This window comes from Pan paniscus, chromosome X (genome assembly GCF_029289425.2).
Source record: "Pan paniscus chromosome X, NHGRI_mPanPan1-v2.0_pri, whole genome shotgun sequence".
Lineage (NCBI taxonomy): Eukaryota > Metazoa > Chordata > Mammalia > Primates > Hominidae > Pan > Pan paniscus.
In genome coordinates this window covers 42,372,847-42,394,649 of record NC_073272.2, presented here as the reverse complement: position 1 = coordinate 42,394,649, position 21,803 = coordinate 42,372,847, and the positions used below count along the sequence as shown (strand labels likewise).

The window sequence follows — 21,803 nt, the reverse complement described above, 5'->3', positions numbered from 1 at the left end:
AGACATGTGACTCCTCTGATGGGCTACTTTGGCTTCAGGATGCCTCATCAACCTGGCCGAACCTTTCTTAGAATCTCAATGCAGTCTTAGACTCTGCCTATGCAATGCTCCTTTCATTGGTTTCAGACCGGCAGAGTGGCCTGAAGCCTCTTCCCACCTCTTGGGGATCCCTCCCTCCCCTTTTACCCTCAGAGGATTTCTCCAATCAATCCTTGCATGTCCAATCCCATGTTGGCTTCTGCTTCTCAGAGGACTCAGACATGGTTTGTGAATTAAACCAATATAAAATGTATACAGTAATGCAAGTCTCAGTCCCACCCTTGCCCAAATCTACTATTTCCCTCACCACAACCACATTCAAACAGATGTACTACTTGTGTATCCTCTGAATTTGTTATGGTAATATAATAATATATGAATACATATTATTTTCCTTTTTCTTACATCAAAGATAGCATTCCATAAACACTGCTCTGAACCTTACACGTTTTATCTTCTAGGTCTTTTTAACTTGTTTAATATTTTCAGTCTTTGGGTAACTCCGTGTCACAGCATTCTGAAAAATTTCCTTAAATCTATTGTACAGTTTATTTCTTCTCTTTTTAGCTGTCTAATCTGCTTTCTAACTTTTCACTAAATTGCTTTTCAGAAGCAATTCCGAATTTTTTAATCTTTACATTTCTATGGTTATTTTTCCCTAGTCTGTCTTTTCTTTTTGTCATATTGTCTTGTTCTTTTCTTAGCATTTCAATTATTCTTTTAGGTTTCTAATTGTCTAAAATATACTGATTTTATATTTTCTTTCAAATTTTAGCCTATTATCTCTGGTTTGGAGGGCTCTAATCTTTCCTCTTATTTTTCCTCCTATATTTTTTTAATGCAGACCTAAATGTTTTCACATTTCATTTATGCCTTTTGATAACATCCAAAGGAAGTAATTTTGGCATGTTTCATAAATATCAAAGCAAAACTAAAATTATAATCCATATTTTCTTCAGGAGCATTGTTTTCTCTCTAAGCTTTACTTTTATCCTAGAATTTGAAGTTTCCTTCCCTTTTGGCTCAATTCTATCTTCTTCAAAAATCACTAGAAATAATGGGCTAATTTTTTTGGAAGTAAAAATGAATTCTGTACAAATCTTTCTACTGGTTTACAGGTGAGGTAGTCTGCCATAGGTCTCAAAGATCTTTGCACAGTCTTGCTAAGTGTGCCACACTAAGGCCTAACCATCCCCTGATACTGAACTCTGTAGCTGACTTTATCTGTGTATTATTCCAGTCTAATGAATGGCTGGACAGATTTCTGTAACACTTTCTCACTCTGAGCTAGGTTGTACTTTCTTAGTCCTTTCTTTTGGCCAAGGGCTATAAAATTCGGACCACAGGACATTATTTTGTGAAATCCAGATCTGCACCACTGTCTGAGTTCCACTGATAGGAAGGCTATTCGGATAGTTGGATTAAAGTCAATCCTTCATGTTTCTTTCACTGTAAGATGAACTTTTGAGTCAATTTATGTGACAGTGACTGAATAATAGCATTTAAGACTCTGAAGATCACACATATGAACACTGTAACCCAGACAAATACTAACAGAAGATTTTATTTATTTATTTATTTATTTTGGAGAGTTTTTATTCTGTGCAAAGATCAGGCTAATGTAATATAGTTAGTTCTCAGATTTATGTTTAAATGAAAAATTTCAAGTTATTTCGGTAATTATGATAGTTTAGAGGTATGATAGCCTGCCTAGAGACTCATGGATAGAATTGGAAATCATATTAATGATTATGTTGCTAGTAATTCAAGGCACACATTCAGTTGCATAATGCTTTTAGAGAATTCTGATGCATTATATTACATTAAATTAAAATTTCTACTTCACCTGAACATTTCAGGACCACTCATAGACTGTTGACCTTAGAATCCTGGAGGAGATCTGTTTATTCAACAATAAATAATTAAATAATTTTGTTAACTATTAAGATGATTACATATGACATAGCTCAGACAGATACTCTCCCCAAAAGATAAGGATTCTGAGGGATTTCATTGAAGGTTTCTTGAGCAGATTTTTTTTTTTTTTTTTTAATTGATCATTCTTGGGTGTTTCTCGCAGAGGGGGATTTGGCAGGGTCATAGGACAATAGTGGAGGGAAGGTCAGCAGATAAACAAGTGAACAAAGGTCTCTGGTTTTCCTAGGCAGAGGACCCTGCGGCCTTCCGCAGTGTTTGTGTCCCTGGGTACTTGAGATTAGGGAGTGGTGATGATTCTTAACGAGCATGCTGCCTTCAAGCATCTGTTTAACAAAGCACATATTGCACCGCCCTTAATCCATTCAACTCTTGAGTGGACACAGCACATGTTTCAGAGAGCACAGGGTTGGGGGTAAGGTCACCGATTAGCAGGATCCCAAGGCAGAAGAATTTTTCTTAGTACAGAACAAAATGAAAAGTCTCCCATGTCTACTTCTTTCTACACAGACATGGCAACCATCTGATTTCTCAATCTTTTCCCCACCTTTCCCCCCTTTCTATTCCACAAAACCGCCATTGTCATCCCGGCCCGTTCTCAATGAGCTGTTGGGTACACCTCCCAGACGGGGTGGTGGCCGGGCAGAGGGGCTCCTCACTTCCCAGTAGGGGCAGCAGGGCAGAGGCGCCCCTCACCTCCCGGATGGGGCGGCTGGCCGGGCGGGGGGCTGACCCCCCCACCTCTCTCCCGGACGGGGCGGCTGGCCTGGCGAGGGCTGACCCCCACCTCCCTCCCGGATGGGGTGGCTGCCGGGCGGAGACGCTCCTCACTTCCCAGACGGGGTGGCTGCCGGGCGGAGGGGCTCCTCACTTCTCAGACGGGGCGGTTGCCAGGTGGAGGGTCTCCTCACTTCTCAGATGGGGCGGCCGGGCAGAGACGCTCCTCAGTTCCGAGACGGGGTCGCGGCCGGGCAGAGGCGCTCCTCACATCCCAGACGGGGCGGCGGGGCAGAGGTGCTCCCCACATCTCAGACGATGGGCGGCCAGGCAGAGACGCTCCTCACTTCCTAGATGTGATGGCAGCCGGGAAGAGGTGCTCCTCACTTCCTAGATGGGATGGCGGCCGGGCAGAGATGCTCCTCACTTTCCAGACTGGGCAGCCAGGCAGAGGGGCTCCTCACGTCCCAGACGATGGGCGGCCGGGCAGAGACGCTCCTCACTTCCCAGACGGGGTGGCGGCCGGGCAGAGGCTGCAATCTCGGCACTTTGGGAGGCCAAGGCAGGCGGCTAGGAGGTGGAGGTTGTAGCGAGCCGAGATCACGCCACTGCACTCCAGCCTGGGCACCATTGAGCACTGAGTGAACCAGACTCCGTCTGCAAACCCGGCACCTCGGGAGGCCGAGGCTGGCAGATCACTCGCGGTTAGGAGCTGGAGACCAGCCCGGCCAACACAGCGAAACCCCGTCTCCACCAAAAAAGTACGAAAACCAGTCAGGCGTGGCGGCGCGTGCCTGTAATCGCAGGCACTCAGCAGACTGAGGCAGGAGAATCAGGCAGGGAGGTTGCAGTGAGCCGAGATGGTAGCAGTACAGTCCAGCTTCGGCTCGGCATCAGAGGGAGACCATGGAAAGAGAGGGAGAGGGAGACCGTGGGGAGAGGGGGACCGTGGGGAGAGGGAGAGGGAGAGGGAGAGCTAACAGAAGATTTTATAATCAGACTTTGTAGTATACTTTTAGGAAACAAGTGTGTCCAAAATTAAACTAAGACTATAGGTCCTATCCCCAATCTTAAGGGTCTACAGAGCTAGCTATGACAAGAGGGCCGCTGTTCTCCAGCCCCCAGGATGGTAGATCCACCAACAACTTGCACCATGCACCTGGAAAAGCCTCAGATACTCAATGCCAGCCCATGCAGGAGCTGCCCAAGGCTGTGGGAGCCCACCCCTTGCATGAGCGTGCTCTGGATGTGAGACATGGAGTCAAAAGAGATCATTTTGGAGCTTTAAGATTTAATGACTGCCACACCGGGTTTCGGATTTGCATGGGGCCTGTGGCCCCTTTGTTTTGGCCAATTTCTCCCGTTTGGAATGGGAACATTTACTCAATGCCTGTACCCCCACTGTATCTTGGAAGTAACTAATTTGTTTTTTATTTTACAGGTTCATAGGCAGAAGGGAATTTCCTTGTCTCAAATGAGACTTGGACTTTTGCGTTAATGCTGAAATGAGTGAAGACTTTGGGGGACTGTTGGGAAGGCATGATTGGTTTTGAAATGTGAAAAGGACATGACATTTAGGAGGGGCCAGGGACAGAATCATACAGTTTGGCTCTGTGTCCCAACTCAAATTTCATCTCGAATTGTAATCCCCATAATCCTCACATGTCCAGGGAGGAACCCAGTTGGGGGTGATTGGATCATGGGGACAGTTTCCCCCATGCTGTTCTTGTGATAGTGAGTGAGTTTTCACAAGATCTGTTGGTTATGAGGGGCTCTTCCCCCTTCGCTCCTCACTGGATGTAACTACAGTAACAAAGGCTATTATTTAAACTTACTTGTCTCTATATTTTTAAGTGAAATAAATAGTTTATTAAATTTTTTCTTTCTCATAGACATGTGTGACAATTTACCTACACTAGATATTCCTAGAATATGCACATGACTGAAAGAGTTTTCTGATCAATTATATTTAAAATTTCCCATTGCCTAGGGAAGGCCAGGATGGAAGGGGTAGGAGGAATGGGAGACTGGTGCTATGTATCTATGATTGCATCCTGACAATCTTCAGCCACCCCTATTCTTTTTTTCCGCTGGCCCTTAGTGCCTGGTAAGCCTGACTGGTTTCAGCCTAAGGTTAGGCAACAGGAGGAAGGTGACTGCAACCTTTTGCTTCTGCTATGACTTGGTTTCAGGTGTTGGATATGGAAGAGTGCTGGCCATGAGGATAATAGTTGGTGAAATTCATGGGCACTAGAGTATCCCTACAGTGGCCTGCTTGGGCAATGTTAGAGGACATCACAGGCTGTTGCAAGTTCTACCCATGGTGCCCAGTTCCCATGAGTCTTCGTCCATCTGGGTAGAGGTGGTGGATGGCTGGGCGAAAGGAGAAATAGTGGCTACTGATTTAAAACAAATGGACTATATGGAAAGAGCAATAAACCTGGGACCTGGGGAAGGAATACCTTAGTCTCCAGGAGGTGTGGGAAGGGGGGAAACATTTAATGCTTTCTTTGCCCCCTAGATGTAGCACTGCAGCATGGCAAAACAATCACATGGTCCACCTGAGTCAGGCGGCAGCTGCAATTGGCAACACAACGCTGCTGCTGGGTTTACCATCCCCATCCTCATGCTATAAAAACAGAACACTCATGTAGGTATGGCAGGATCTGAACTATTTCACTGTGCATGACACTCTTACAATAGCAGCGCTGTTTAGCCATACCTGACACCCTCACAATAACATGACTATTTGGCTGTGCATGACACCTCAGCTCCTTCCTCATATGTGCACCAAGGCAACTTTGCTTCAATCTGACTGGTAAGAATTAACGCATGGAGCCCTCAGCCCTGGGTTCCATTAGCTATGGCACAACTCACTGTGCATATAGTCTCCATGCTCATCACAACACTCCGTGAGACTTGGAGGCACTGGAACCAGAGCTACCATGCTCATGCCCCTGCTATTTGCCCTGGTGTCTTACTCTGATTTCATTGTTTATTTTGAGCAGCTATGGATGGCAGGTTTACTCCTTGCCCCTTCCAGAGGTGAGGGGGCTCTTCTCCAACAAAGAGAACAAGGCAAGACAAGATTTTTATCTCTTAATGAAGAATATAATAATTCTAAATGGACTCCTTCCCTCCTCCTCGTTTCTATTTCTAGTAATGCCCTTCTTTTTCTTCTTCTTTTGTTCACCCATTAGAAATCATTTATTTAAAAGATACTGAATTTTAGCATAGCTAGAAAATTTTAAGATTATAAAATTGTGTAAGTTTTTTTTAAGAGTTCCTCAGAAACATTCTTTTCAAGGCCTGAAACCAAAACTGTTAAAATATTTGACACTTTCATCTCTTTCATAGGCAATTATAATTGAAGTTTCCGTGTAGTTTTCTTTTTTATGTTAGACACTCTGTAAATTAGAATTTTTTAAATCTGAAAACGAATAGATATATATTAAAGGCTGTTCATTAGGAAAGAGAAAAGATCTGGGCCTTTAGTTGGCTCCCCATTTCCAGTCTTTTTTTTGAACTTTTATTATGTATATTCTGAAACACAGAAAAGAAGACTATAATGAACGCCCATGTATTCATCATCAGCTTTAACAACTGTCAACATTCTGCTAATCTTATTTCATGTAACTCCCCAACATTTTTTTCTGAAGCATTTTTAAAAAAATCCTGAGGCCAGGCATGGAGGCTCACACCTGTAATTCTAACACTTTGGGAGGCCAAGGTAGGAGGATTGCTTGAGGCCAGCTTGAGGCCAGGTGTTCAAGATCAGCTGGGGCAATATAGCAAGACCTCCTTTTTACAAAAGAAAAAAAATTAAAAATCAGCTGGGTGCAGTAATGTGTGCCTGTAGTCTCCGCTGAGGCAGGAAGATCACTTGAGCCCAGAAGATAGAGGTTGCAGTGAGCTATGATTGTGCCATGGCACTCCAGCCTAGGCAATAGAGTGAGACCCTGTCCCCTCTCCCCCCCACAAAAAAATCCTGACACTTTATTTCATGTAAATATATGTAAGTCAATGTTTGTTTGTTTGGTTGGTTTTTTTTTTTTTTAGAGAGTCTTGCTCTTGTCACCCAGGCTGGGGTGCAATGGCACAATCTCAGCTCACTGCAACCTCTGCCTCCTGGGTTCAATCAATTCTCCTGCCTCAGCCTCCCAAGTAGCTGGGATTACAGGTGCCCACCACCACATCCGGCTAATTTTGTATTTTTTTTTTAGTAGAGACGGGGTTTCTCCATGTTGGCCAGGCTGGTCTCGAACTCCTGACCTCCTGATCTGCCTGCCTTGACCTCCCAAAGTGCTGGAATTACAGGCGTGAGCCACTGCGCCCAGCCTGTAAGTCAATATTAATCCTACAAAAGTAAATGTAATACAAATAGAACTATAGCATATAAATGAAGAAATATTAGGTTGGTGCAAAAATATATTCATCCCATTCATTCATTAAAGCCAGGTAGCTAGGCACTATGGTAGGTGGGGAGATCAGAAAGATAGCCACATGAGGACAGGAGAAGAAAGTTCACAGGTTATTAGGTGAATAAGCAAATACAAGACTTACTGATCCTAAATGATGATGATCACTTACTGTTTGATCATCAAAGGATGAAGACCACTTACTATTTTAAGCCCTTTGCACATGTCAACTCATTCATTCTTCACAATCATCCTTTGAGGTAAGCAGTATTATTACAGATGAAGAAACTGAGATCACGCAAAGTAAAGTAACTTGCTGGAGAGCATTCAGATAGTGTGTGGTAGAGCTAGGATTTGAATCTAAGCAGTCTGACTTCAGGGGCTGTGCTCTAAGGGGAAAAAAGGAGGAGACTACTTTAATATTGTGGTAAAAACAATGCTATCTGTTCATCATACTATTTCATTTCTTCCCTAAGCACACAAGAAGACCATATTTTCCAGGTCCCTAGCCTTTAAATGGGCTGTATGACTAATTCTGGCTAATGGAACATGGGTGGACACACACACACAAAATTCTCATACAGTGATGGCTTCCCAAGATGGAAGAAGCTTGGGTCTCCAAGTTACTACTTAGAGGACCATCCCCATCAGGTACATCTTTATTGAGATTCATGAGCATGAGAAATAAACTCTTACTCTGTTAAGTCACCAAGATTTTGGAGTTTGTAATGGTAGCTAGTGTAAATTATACTGATAGAAACATTTAAATTTAAATGTTTTAAAATTATGAAATATTTAAAAATATTGAAAAGTACAGAATATATTAACAATCAGATCTCTATCCCCTGATTTAATAGATATTAATATTGTCACATTTCCTTTATGTTTTTCTTCCAGAAATCCATTAGATAAAATAGCTAGTAACCAATAAAGCATCATCTTATCCTTTAGCCCTCCCTAGAAGTAACTACTATCCTGAAGGTGGTATATATCATCCCCATTTATATTTTTTACTTTTACTACACAATATACTAAATTATAGAGTATTATTTTGTGTGCTTTTCTTTTCTCTTTTTTTTTTTTTTTTTTTGACATAAGGTCTTGCTCTATTGCCCAGGCTGGCATGCAGTGGTGTGATCTCAGCTCACTGCAACCTCTGCCTCCCAGGCTCCAGCAATCCTCCCACCTCAGCCTCCCGAGTAGCTGGGACCACAGGTGCATGCCATCACACCTAGCTAATTTCTTGCATTTTTTGTAGAGACAGAGTCTTGTTGTGTTGACCAGGCTGGTCTCGAACTCCTGGGCTCAGGTGATCTGCCCGCTTCGGCCTCCCAAAGTGCTGAGATTACAGGCATGAGCCACCGTGCCCGGCTTTTGTGTGCTTTTAAAATGGACACAAGTGGTATCAGAAAGATTGCTTTTCTTTATTCAGTATTGTTTTTAAGATGTATTCATGTCGGTTTACGTAGCTGTGATACATTTGAACAGTTACATAAAAATATATTTATTTATTTATTTATTTTTATTTTTGAGACAGTCTTGCTCTGTCACTCAGGCTGGAGTGCAGTGGTGGATCTCGGCTCACTGCAACTGCGCCTCCCGGGTTCAAGCAATTTTTGTGCCTCGGTCTCCCAAGCAGTTGGGATTACAGGCTTGCACCACCACGCTCAGCTAATTTGTTTTTGTTGTTGTTGTTGTTGTTGTTGTTTTTGTATTTTTAGTAGAGACGGAGTTTTCATCATGTTGGCCAGGCTGGTCTGGAACTCCTGGCCTCAAGCAATTAGCTGGCCTCAGCCTCCCAAAGTGCTGGGATTACAGGTATAAGCCACCATGCCTGGGCAAAAATATAGTTTACTTATCTATTCTCCTACTGAGAGACAGTTAAGATTGTTCATATTTTCTTGCTTCTACAAATAAAGCTGCAATGAAGTTCCTTGTACATGCCTAATGTAATATAGTCAGGAAAGCCTCTCTGAGGATTTTATCATTAAACTGATACTTGAAGGATGAGAAGCCAGCCAGGAAACAATATTTCAAGTATCTGCAACATAATGCAAGCTATCTTCAGTGGGAGGGAATGGCATGTACTATGTAGTGAAGTTACAGTGTAGTAAGGGAATAAGTGGCAGGAGATGGGGAGTTTATTGAAATTTCTGTGAGTTGAATAGGTATCTTTAAAAATGGAAAAGTACTATTTATCAAAAAGAATGTTCTAAAGAAAAATAAGGTGAAAATTCAGCAATAGGACTATGAAACTTACTGTGCTTGAATTATTGGAGACCAGAGAGGTAAAGTAAATGAAAGCTCCTGAGTGCAGTGATATCCCACCTCCCAACCAGATAGTGTTACCAAAATGCCAGGGGTTTGGTCTAGGTCCCATTGCTCCCTGCACAGAAAGCCAATCACTGAGACAATGACTGTTGCCAGGGAAGTAGTCATTCCATCTCTCTGACTGACTAAAATTGGGGGTTTATATAGTGGGAAAGGAATGTAACTACATGTGGGTAAACAGGAGGGACCTGGCTTCTCATTGTCTAGATATGGTGACCTGGTTTCAGTTTCTTGAAACTATCTGGGAGGCATGAGGGTTATTTTCCTGAGGAAGGAACTCAGTTAAGACTAATATAAGTTTCAAGCTTTAAAACTGGAAGGGTCAATATCTATGTTTATTTTAGAAGACTGTAAACATCGGTTCTATGGGACAATTGGGCTGGTTTCAGTAACATAGCCACTTGGCAAACATAGGAAGGGCTAGTAAAATAAATTAATGGGGAAGGAAAGAAAATGTTAGCATGTTTGGCTGAGTTACTAAATAAATGACCCATATTCAAACCACTTTTGGAAAGTTTCCAATTTATCATTTTAAAGCTTACAGTACAATATTTGACACTATAGTATAGGTACATACTTCTTTCATTCACATTTTTCAGTTGTTCCCCTATTTGGTGATCACCTGATTCGCACTTCAGATCGTTTCAGAACTAGCAGCATGATATTTTCTCAGCTCTTAAATTGACTTAAATGCTTCAGATGTTTCATGAGATTAATCTGATTTTAACAAAAGGAACAAAAAATATTGAAAACATGGAGAAAAAGGGGAATTTCCTTTAAAGCTCTTTTGATGGAAAAATGAAATTATGATACATATGGTTTCATTTAATGTACAGCTGCCCCTCAGACTCAAAAGGGTTGAAAAGGAATTGAAAAGTAATTTTTTTTCATTATTTTGATAAGATTTGCAATCACTTCTATCCAAAAGCAAGAGCAGAAACTGCATTCATTCAACAGATGCGGCATTCATAGTGAAGTCGAGAGGAGGAACCATGGGCACGGTCTGACCAACCTAGAAAAAAATGAGAACATTGTAATGGCTTTGCATTTAGAATAAAACCCAAACTTCTTACTGTGGCCTCTAAAGCCATTAGCAGAGTAGCCTTTGCCTGCCTCTCTATGCAAATTAAAACCACACAATTAATTTGTGTAGGGAGCAAACAAATTTTGTTAGAATGTCTATAATCAAAAAGATGAAAGATAACAAGTGTTGGTGAAGGTGTGGAGAAAAGGGAACCCTTGTACACTATTGATGTGAATGTAAATTTGTAGTACACCCATTTTGGAAAACAGTATGGAGGTTCCTTAAGAAACTAAAAATAGAATTACTACAGGATGCAGCAATCTTACTTCTGGGTATATATCCAAAGGAACTGAAATCAGTATGTTGAAGAGATATCTGCACTCCCATGTTCATTGCACCATTATTCATAATAGCTAAGATGCGGAATCAAAGTGTCCATCAACCAATGAATGAATTAAAAAATGTGGTATAAATATACAACAGAATACTATTCAGCCTTAAAAAAGAATGAAATTCAGGCCGGGCATGGTGGCTCATGCCTGTAATCCCAGCACTTTGGGAGGCCAAGGTGGGTGGATCACCTGAGGTCAGGAGTTTGAGACCAGCCTGGCCAACATGGCGAAACCCCATCTCTACTAAAAATAAAAAAATTTTAAAAAAATTAGCTGGGCGTGGTGGCGCGTGCCTGTAATCCCAGCTACTCAGGAGGCTGAGGCAGGAGAATCGCTTGAACTCGGGACGCGAGGTTGTAGTGAGCCAAGATCGCGTCACTGCATTCCAGCCTGGGCGACAGAGCGAGACTCTGTCTCAAAAAAAAAAAAAAAAAAAAAAGTAAAGAGTAGAATGGTGGTTACCACCAGAGGCCGGGTAGGACAGTGGGTGGAGAAAGGGGAAATATTAGTCAAAGGGTACAAAGTTTCAGTTAGATAGGCGGAATAAGTTCTGGTGATCTATTGCACAGCAATGTGACTACAATTAACAATAACCTTTTGTATCTTCCAAAGTTGCTAAAAGCGGATTTTAAATGTTCTCACCAAAAGAAGTAAGTATGTATATCATTTGATAGATATGTTAGTAACCTGATTTGCTCATTCCACAATGGTTACATGTTTCAAAACATCACATTGTATCCCATAAGTATATACTATCAATTAAAAATAAAAATAATATTTAAAAATAAGGTAGCTGCCTTCCAGCAACTGTATCTGTAAGGGGTATAAATAATCCCAATGCATTTTAATAACTAGCACAATGATATTCTGTTTCAATGTGCTTTAGGACCACCAAGGGAGGGAACAAGTGAGCTTACACCTTCAGAAGCAGATGAACCGCTTTCAACAATGATAAAGAATTACCCAAGTGATGACAGTAAGAATATTCTAACCTTAGGGAACATCATGAACATCTCTTACACCAAGAGGAAATGAAACTGCAAAAAGATGTTTGAAAGGGGTCGCAGCAACGAATGCTTCTAATAGTGAATCTCTACGTTTGGGCATGTTAGAATCACCTTGGGAAAGTTCAAAAATTCCCCAAGCCCAGACCTCAAGCCAGACCAATTAAATCTGAATCTACAGGGGTGGAACCCATATATCTAAGTATTTTTTTAAAAAACAGCTCCTCAGATAATTCCAAAGTGCAGCCAAGGTTGAGAATCGCTGTTTTAAAGCAGGTGCAAAAAATTAAACGTGGACTTTGATGGGGGGGACGGGAGTGTCGGTAGGCATGGATGAACTGAAAAACCCTTCAGAATAGAGCGGTGACTGCAAGAGCAAGGACAAAAACTATACGAGAGCCCGTGGCAGGGGATTTAAGGGCCGTTTTTGTGTGGGACTGACAGGATTTGGGGGATGGTGACGACCTCAGCATACACCCGACTCTATTAAAATTGAGTTACTCTGCCAGCGGCCCTGTCTCTACCCGCAATCATATTTTCTAGCACCTTTTCCCACAGTTTGGAAAAAAAAAAAAGGGCGAAAACGTTCTCCCACGTAACGCGCCGTGGACGTGTATGGGAGGAGCAAAGGCCTGAGAATCACAAGCGCGCGGCCGCTCCCATTTCTTCGCGATTCCAGAACCAGAATTCACGAACATTTAGAGGAGGCCTCCCCTGGCTGTGTTTGTGCCCCACTTAGGAAGCGATGGTGGATTTCTCTGGGCAAATTGTCGCCTTTACAACGCCAGGGGGCGGAGGCGGGAGGGAGAGCGGCGAGGGTAAGGGCGGGGCAACTGCTGACGTTCCCGGTGACGGCTCCGGCTCAGCCCTCACCCTGGTTTCCGGCGGCGCGCGGGTCCCTTTTCCGCTCTCCCGCGCGCTCACAGGTACCGCCTCACTCCCACGCGCCCCCCAGCGCTGCGGTGCTAGACAGCTGAGAGAACAGACACAGACCTGTCGGAGGGTCCTCTGTAGGTCCCCCTTCCGCTCTGCCGATCGACTTCCGCCTCGGGCAGTCAACATGTACGTTGCGGCTGTCTGGCGAAGCTGCTTCTGAGCGTTTGCGGAGGCGCAGCTTCCCCTCTGCGGGGCCGCCCTGCTTCCCCCCCATCCCCGCCTCCCCCCGCCCCTCGCTCCTGTCCCTGGGGTCGGCGGACTTCTCGCTACATGGGGGCGGGCTTCCGCGGTCGGCGCACGGCTTCCTGTTCTGAAGCGGCCCGGCGGTAGGCGGTGGCGACTCTGCCCGCTCCCGTTTCGGCGCGGTGACCGAGCGCCCGGGAGGCTCGAGGACCGCATCGTGTGCCGTTGCGCCAAGCCTGGTCCTGCGCCGCCATGGCCCCAGTGCAGCTGGAGAACCACCAGCTGGTCCCGCCCGGAGGCGGCGGCGGGGGCAGCGGCGGACCCCCGTCAGCCCCAGCCCCTCCTCCCCCGGGAGCCGCCGTGGCGGCGGCCGCTGCAGCTGCGGCTAGCCCGGGCTACCGGCTGAGCACCCTCATTGAATTTCTGCTGCACCGGGCCTACTCGGAGCTTATGGTGTTGACGGACCTGTAAGTGCCCCGAAACCCCTGCCTGTTCCCCAGCCCCCCTTCCCGCCCAACCGGCTGAGACGTTTGCACCTCCCTCTCCCCGAGAGGCTGCTGTGTTCTCCGCTGGACTGCTTAGTCTAGAATTTTTGAACTCCTGGGGTTCAGCGGAGGTGGAGAAGAAGCTTTGCATCTGGGGTCTTCCTGGCGACGATGCAACAGAGACTTGTTAATTTTGCATGTTGTTACACTTCCACTGAAAATTGTGTGAAATTTTTGTCCGAGTTCCCAACAGAACTCTCTTGATTTCTTGGCTGGAATACATAATATTCGAGCTTTTAGAAAAAACTCCATAGATGGGAAATTTGTATTACAGCCTCTTGACGATACGTTTTAAATGTAAACTGTTATTGCTTCTAAGTTAATGCAGGAGCTACATACGTTGTGTATAAAATACAAATTTGAATTCAAAGTACTTTTTTTCTGGAACTTTTGAGTGTTTGAGGTCTTAATGAAGTTAGTGCGAGTAAAATTTTTTTGTAAGTCTGTTATTTCTTGGAGTATGAAGGGGGTTTATAAATCACCTAGTTACCCATGAAATGCCTTGGGGCATGATTAAGTTGTTAATCCCTTCAGAATAGGATCAGAATATACTAATGAATTTCAGTGTGTGAAGAAAAGGCACCGTAACATTTTGGGACTCTGTTGTACATCTTATAACCCAGGTTCAGAAAAAGTTAATCAGGATTTTATTTTGTATCTATTGCAAGACTTCAGATCAGGGTTATCAATTGAGATACATTAGTATGCAGATATTAGGCTCTAAAGCGGCACAGTAATTTGTTTTTAGAGACTGATAACAGATACTTGTTTGCAGATGACTGAAAGAGTAGGCTCCACTTAACTCCTGTAAAACGTCATTCTCAGTTTTGATGTATTGTACTTTTTTGAATGGGACAGAAAAAAGTAGAGTTAAAGAAGCCTACCCGTGGCTAATGAGAAATTTAAATCGCTGTCAGGTTTAGGGACTATTATAATGATATACCTCTCTGCACCATTTATTGTTGGATTTCATAAAAATCCAAGAATATCCATGAGAAAGTTTCATGTATGTGAAGGTCACCTGTCCTATATAGAGCTGTGGAAAAAAAAATGTTGAAAACTGCTGCTATCGGTGGTGTAATTTGCTTTTCCATAGGGGCTTTGTAGAAATTCCTTGAATTGTGGTTGTCTTTTTACTATTTTAGGACTTGGTTTATGAAGAGAGGAACATCTGTTTTATTGCCGTAGAATAAGTATGTAGTTATAGTCCCACACCCTTTATATGATGGTTCCCATATTTGTATCTCCAGCACAGACCTCTCTGATGAACTCCAGACTCTATATCCAGATGCCTACATTTCAGTATCTTGATGGGCATTTCAACATAGCAACTCCAGCACCAAACTCCTGATTCCACTGTCCTCCCTCCTGCAAAACCTTCTTTGCTATCTCACTAGTCTCTCCATTCTTCCTGTTGTTGCTCAGGCCAGATATTTTGGAATAACTCCTGGCTCCTCTCTCTTCACATCCTACATACATCAGCAAGTCCTGTTATCTTTGACTTCAGAGTCTGACCATTTCTCAACACTTCCACCAAGTGTTGGTCCAAGCCACCTAATCCTTCACCTGTGTACTGCAATAGTCAGTTCACTGGTATCTCTGTAGTTCCCTTGCCCCTTCTATAGTTTCTTCTCCACAAAATAGCCAGGATGATTCTTTTAAAATTTCTCTGCTTAGAACCCTTCGATGGTTCCCCATCTCACTGAGATTAAAAAGTGTTGATAATTGCCAGGTGTGGTGGCTTATACCTGTAATCCCAGCACTTTGGGAGGCTGAGGCAGGGGAGGGGGTCACTTGAGCCCAGGAGTTCGAGACTCTGTCTCTACCAAAAATAGAAAATTAGCTGGGTGTGGTGGCCCAAGCCTGTAGTTCCAGCTACTTGGAAGGTGGAGGTGGGAGGATTGCTTGGGCCCAGGAGGTTCGCTTGAGCCCAGGAGGTTGAGGCTGCAGTGAGCATGTTCGCACCACTGCACTCCAGACTGGGTGACAGTGAGATCCTATCTCAAAAAAAAAAAAAAAAAAAAAAAGTATTGATAATCATCTGTATAGTGACCATAAAATTTATAGTCCAAACCGGGACACTTTTGAGCATAATGGGGCTGATGATAATAATGTCAGAACAAGAGGCATAAACCAGGATTGTCTTGGGCAAACCAGAAAACCAGAACATGTGGTCATCTTACCTTTAAGGCCTTACACGATGTGCCTTCTCTGTTCCTTAACCTTTTTTTTTTTTCTCCAACCTCTTAACCACTTTTGGTTTGTCCCTTACCTCTTTAACTGCATGTCCTGAAACTCTCCTCTTTGCTTATCCTGTTCCGACCACATTACCCTTCCTGATGTTTCTTTTTTATTTTTGAGACAGGGTCTCACTCTGTTGCCCAGGCTGGAGTGCAGTGTGGCACAGTCATGCTCACTGCAGCCTCTCGACATGGGCAAAACTGCTCCTCCTGCCTCAGCCTCCCAAATAGCTGGAACTACAGGCATGTGCCACCATGCCCAGCTAATTTTTTTATTTTTGGTAGAGACAAGAGTCTCACTTGCCCAGGCTGATCTTGAACTCCTGGGCTTAAGGAGTCCTCCCACCTCTGCCTCCCAAACCTTTTTTTTTTTTTTTGAGACAGAGTCTCACGGTGTTGCCCAGGCTGGAGTGCAGTGGTGTGATCTCGGCTTGCTGCAGCCTCCACCTCCCGGGTTCAAGTGATTCTTGTGCCTCAGCCTCCTGAGTAGCTGCGATTACAGGCATGCACCACCACACCTGGTTAATTTTTGTATTTTTAGTAGAAATGGGATTTCACCATGCTGACCAGGCTGGTCTCAAACTCCCAACTTCAGGTGATCTACCCGCCTTGGCCTTCCAAAATGCTGGGATTACAGGCGTGAGCCGCTGTGCCCAGCCTCCAAACCTTCTTGATGTTTCTTGTTAGTGCCTAGCACACTGCCATCTTAGAGCCTTTGCTTTTTCCCTAGAAATCTGTGTGAATTGCTTTCTCATTAGTCCTTTAGGTCCTTGTTTACATACAATTTATCAGAAAGATTTTCTCTGACCACCTATAAAATAGTACTCTGCCCCTTCACTCTGTCCTTCTTACTTGCTGCTTTATTTTTCTTTACAGCACTTATTGCCACCTGACATTATTAGTTTGTTGTCCATTCCCACCCCATGAGGACAGAGATTTTGATTTGTTTGTGACTTTCCCTGGTGCCTAGAACAATGCCTGGCACACAGGGCTTAACTAAGTATTTATTGATTTAATACATGAATGAATGAATGTTTAGAATTGTCATAAATCAATATATGGTTTGATAGAAGAAATAATAACTAGTGTTTGATAACTCAGTAGGGTGACTAGTTTGCAAGAATCTATTGTACATTTCAAAATAGCTAGATGAGAATAATTCAGATGTTTCCAGCATAAAGAAAAAACAAATATTTAAGGTGATGGATATCACAAGTACACTGATTTCATCTTTACAAATTATATAAATGTATGAAATTATATGTACTGTGAAACTGTACATGTTTAATGCATCAATAAAAATATTGTTCAAAAAGAATTGTAAACCATGGGAAATTTAATAGGAAAAGTTATTTTTGTTCTTGATACACAGGTATACTAAACAACTTTTTTCACTTTTGATTGTGGTAATTATTAATTAATTAGTTTGGGAACTTACCATGGAGTTCCTAAATAGTGTATTTTCCCTAAAAACTGTCAGGATTAATATGTTAATGTAGAGCCAGTGTTCGAGGTATACTTTATGAGTCTTTAGGGAAACAGTTACTTACTTCAGTAATATGTGATGCTTGTGTGTGAACTATTGAAGGTAAAAAGGACAACCTTGGCAACTTAGGTGGTTTTGTTTTGGTCTCAGATTTCTGGGTTTTTTCCTTCTGCTTGTCCACCTCCCTTCCCCCTCAACATACATGCTCTCATCCTAGAGTTTACTCTCTGCCTTGACTTTTTAGAGACCTAGGTTCTACTCTTTATTTTTTTTTTTTTTTGAGACAGGGTCTTGCTCTGTCACCCAGGCTGGAATGCAGTGGCACAATCATGGCTCACTGCAGCCTTGACTTACAGGGCTCAGGTGATTCTCCCACTTCAGCCTTCCAAGTAGCTGGACTACTTGCCACCACACTTGGCTAATATGTATTATTTGTAGAGATGGGGTTGCCATGTGTGCCCAGGCTGGTCCCAAACTCCCGGACTCAAGCGATCTGCACCCCACCCCCCGCCACCAAGCCTCCCAAAGTGCTTGGATTACAGGTGTGAGCCACCGCACCTGACCCCCCCGCCCCCCTTTTTTTAAACTTCTTTTAATTCAGAAAATGCCAGGATCTCAGTCATGTAATCTTGTCTTATTGTGCTTTGGTGTAAATAAGTTTCTATGCCTTACTTCCCAACATTTGCATTTTAGAACTTTTACTCTAAATGGTAGCTTTCTTATCCATAAAAGAATTTCAAATAGATTAGGAGGAATAGGGGAAAGGGGAGGCAGGCAGCAAAGCCTGTCTTTTGTCCCTGAACTGATACTACCTCTGACATGAGATGGTTCTTTTAGGGTCTCTGAGGCAGGTAGGAGGAGTGGGAACAATGATTCCTGTTCTTTCTACCCCCAGAAACTCTGCTCCCCTTCTCCCCTTATAGATACCCATCGTTCTTATTCTCCCCCTCCCTTGAGGTGAAGACAAGGGCTGTGGCTTCTCAAGGAGTGTTCTCAAGAGGTTTGGCTTGTAGAGGAACTTGCCAGTAGCTGCCTTTATTTGCAGTCTTCTAACAGGGCCTTAATTTCTGCTTCATCTCTCTGGTCTGCTGGCCCTTCCAGCCCCCACCTAGTTCCCTTTATCATTCTGACCATAACTTTAACTTCCATCCCACCGTCTACCCTAAGAGTAGGAGGTAACTATAAGCCAGAGATCATTTTAATATTTTCTCCTCCTTGTACTTTGAACCTCTGGAAGTAGTTAGTTTTTCTGTTCCTGTGGCACGTGGGTGGGAGACAATCTAAATGGCTGGGTGTGTGTACTTCAAGAACTGATTAGCTGTGGGAAAGGCATGAGAGTTGTTTAGGCCATTGAATCTTGGACTATGGGATAGAGGTTAACAGAATGTGGCAATTCAGGAGGCATTAAGGATCTTTCTAGGCATCAGTGGATGTGAATGTTAAATGGTATAGCTTATCTGGGAAGAAGTTGACATTGGTTGCTGGCTATCAGTATTGGAGGACTAGCAAAAAGAAACTTAAAAATCCTGTTGGAGCTGTTTAAAAGCAATAAAAATTTTTCATCTAACCACCATGCAGCATAATTACTGTAAAACCCTTGACATACACTGGTCCTTTTGTATGCTTAGCTTCCAGTTTTGTCCACCATAACACAATGTGGAGGGATTATTGCTTGGAAACAGGTATCCATTGGATACAGGGAGGCTGGCAACCAAGTAGTAAGTTCTTCTGCATCTGTGACCATTTTGGTCTTAAAATAATCTTTTCTCTGACACCCTATGATATAGTGTGCTAATGTGGGACTTGGGCTTTTTAAATGTTTAAGGTTCATGCAATACATTTTGAAGTATTTTGAATGGAGAAAAATGTTCTTTTGTTGGTTTTTGCCTTATAACCATACTGCTGGAAACTCATAAATCTAAAAAAGAGTAGGTAGCCACATGAGCCTGTAGTAGCTGTTTACCCAGTTTTTCTGAAACATTAACATATTTAATAGAGTCAAAGTAAAGACTATTATCACATTAGAATGAAGGTATGCATGTATTTAATCCGTTTTTTTTTTTTCTTCTTAGACTGCCAAGGAAATCTGATGTGGAAAGGTGAGTATGGAAAAAAAAAACCCTTAAAGTCTCTTTATTGATCAATCTATGAGTGTTGGTGTGTGGGTATGGGTGGTGTAGGGCTGTGGATTGGAAACCTAGGCCCAAAGAGTCTAGAATGATTTTTCACACCATGTATTTAGGGAGTCCTGGGAAATGTAATTTCCTCGCCCTTAACAATACTTGTTGTGAGACCAGTTCTAAATCTTCTATTCTACAAACCTTTATTGAGTGACTGACCTGGTCAAGTCCCTAAGGGTGATATTAAGATAAAGAAGGTATAGTCTGTAAAGGAAGATGCTGAGGAGCAGCAGACTGGCTTTAGAAAGTTGACTGCCACGGGCATAGTGGCGGGCGCCTGTAGTCCCAGCTACTCAGGAGGCTGAGGCAGAATAATTGTTTGAACCCAGAAGGTGGAAGTTGCAGTGAGCCGAGGTCACGCCACTGCACTCTAGCCTGGGCGACAGAGCAAAACTTTGTCTCAAAAAAAAAAAGAAAGTTGGCTGCTAATTTATCACTTGCAACAATGATGCTATTAAGTATCTTTAGAGAGTTGACATTTGCCTACTGCTCCTACTGTTACATAGTTAACATTTTGGTTCAGTTGGAGCTTGGAGCTTAAGATTTAACTTAAGGCTAAAATGTTTCCAGAGGCCAAAGGAACAAGCGAAATTAAAGTTTCAAAGAAATCATTTGACGGAGATTTAAATTGTAACTAAAGTATATGGTACTTGACCATGTCTTTGGCACTACTTATGCTCCTTGGTTGATTTTTTTTTTTTTTAATACCAAATCACTTGGCAACTTTTTAGCATTTCTTAATGGCAACACTCCATTGCCAACCCCAACTTAACTTTTTGATCGAATTAGAGATCAAAAAGGTAGAAGTGAAAGAGACAACTAGGGCAACCTGTGTTATGGTTTGGCTGGTCAGTATTAAAGGAGGAAAACGTTAAGTCAAGGATTTGTTCTGTCCGCTCTGGGGTATGAAGGGAAACTGGGCCTTTGAAAAACTGACTCATGTTGCCTAGCACTTGAGACAACATGGTGTCAGAAAACCATGTTACTATAGTTTACAAAGGGGGACATCTCCATTGTAGTAGAGGACTGCATTTGGGAAACCGAATTAATGATAGACAAGTGTGTTTGCTCTGTGAGAGGAGCAGAGACCTTGCATCCTCTATAAGCCATTGCTGAGTTAGAGTGAAAGGTACTGAGGTTCCCAGCCCTGAGATCTGCTGGATCTTAATGTGTGTTTAACATTTCTGCTATGTCTCAGTCTTGTCTTATGATCCTTCGTAGACACTGGCAAAGAGTCATAATTATGCCCTTGATTCTTCTCTTTATAGTACCACTAATCATATTGCTGGCCGATTTTTAAGAGAGCCTTTTAGGGTGCTTGTGGGCTATGTGTGCTCTCAGTAGGAGCTAGCCTCTAGCCTTCAGTCAGGATTGTACTTCAGCAAGAACTTTTACTTTGGTGCATTGCGTCATGGTGGTGGTATTGGCAAGATGCAGAGATGTGGATTGGATCTGCAGGTCATTGAACAGCTGTACTAAGATTAATAGGTCAGAGTCTACTTGGAGGGAGGTTGGTGTCCTGCTGGGTCTGGTCATCGGTCCTGGCTTGCTGAATATTTTTTTCAGTGTTTTAAAGTAAACCATAAAAGATATGATTATCAGTTTTATAGCTGCTATGAAGTTGAGAGATCTAGCTAACATGTTGATTGATATTAGTAAAGCTTTTGGGATTTTAGGATGAGATAAAAGTACTGATGAGTATTAGGGGAAAAGTAATAATAGTGAGTATGGGATAAAACTAGATATGGACAGACCTTTTATTTTTAGTACTCAACATAATTTCTTTAGCTTTGCTTGGATATTTTTTAATGTATCCAAGTTTGTCATTGAAATTAGTTTGGTAAAGAGTTACATAGTTAAGTTCTTTAATTGCTCAATCTTTCATGCTGGTGCAGGATGGGAACTGGTGCCCTTTTGTAGAATGAATACAGTTTCAGGCTTTGGTAAAGATCAGTTTCAATTCCTTTCACTTACCAAAAGGGTTACTAATTACTTACTAATTAAATTACTCCTAATTTCAGTTATGAACTTATAATTCATAACTCCTCATTTAATCCCTTCTGTGAACCAGTTTACTTCTATCACCATATACTGAATTTAGTATATTTTTGTAAACAACTTTTATTACAATATAAAATTAATTTTAAAATGTGACTTATTGCTAAAACATTCTATTGGGTTTATTGCTCTGAGGTGAAAAAGCATATGCAGATAATATACAAAATGTGACAATAGTTCATATTTAGATAAATATTTTAGGTGGCTCATTTTGTAGTGGTTGTAAGCAAAGGCTGATTTATTTATTTGTTTATTTTTTGCTTAGCTGAAATAAATTGTGAAATACTTTTTCTAATATGTTGGTTCATTAAGAGT

At 42.5% G+C, this 21,803-nt stretch overlaps 1 protein-coding gene across 7 annotated transcripts in view; it reads left to right on the top strand.

Moving 5' to 3' along the window:
• Positions 1-12,347: 12,347 nt before the first annotated feature.
• MED14 (mediator complex subunit 14) overlaps positions 12,348-21,803 on the top strand; it is an 86,588-nt gene continuing 77,132 nt past the window's right edge. The window contains exons 1-2 of one of the 7 annotated variants that reach the window (XM_055106909.2): positions 12,348-12,922; positions 19,323-19,349. In XM_055106909.2, coding sequence (XP_054962884.1) covers positions 12,606-12,922; positions 19,323-19,349 — 344 coding nt within the window. In that variant the 5' untranslated portion in view covers positions 12,348-12,605. Of the gene's footprint in view, positions 13,447-19,322; positions 19,350-21,803 lie in introns of those variants that run through there. The other 6 variants (XM_055106911.2, XM_034950626.3, XM_055106910.2 and 3 more) reach the window with 6 other exon arrangements.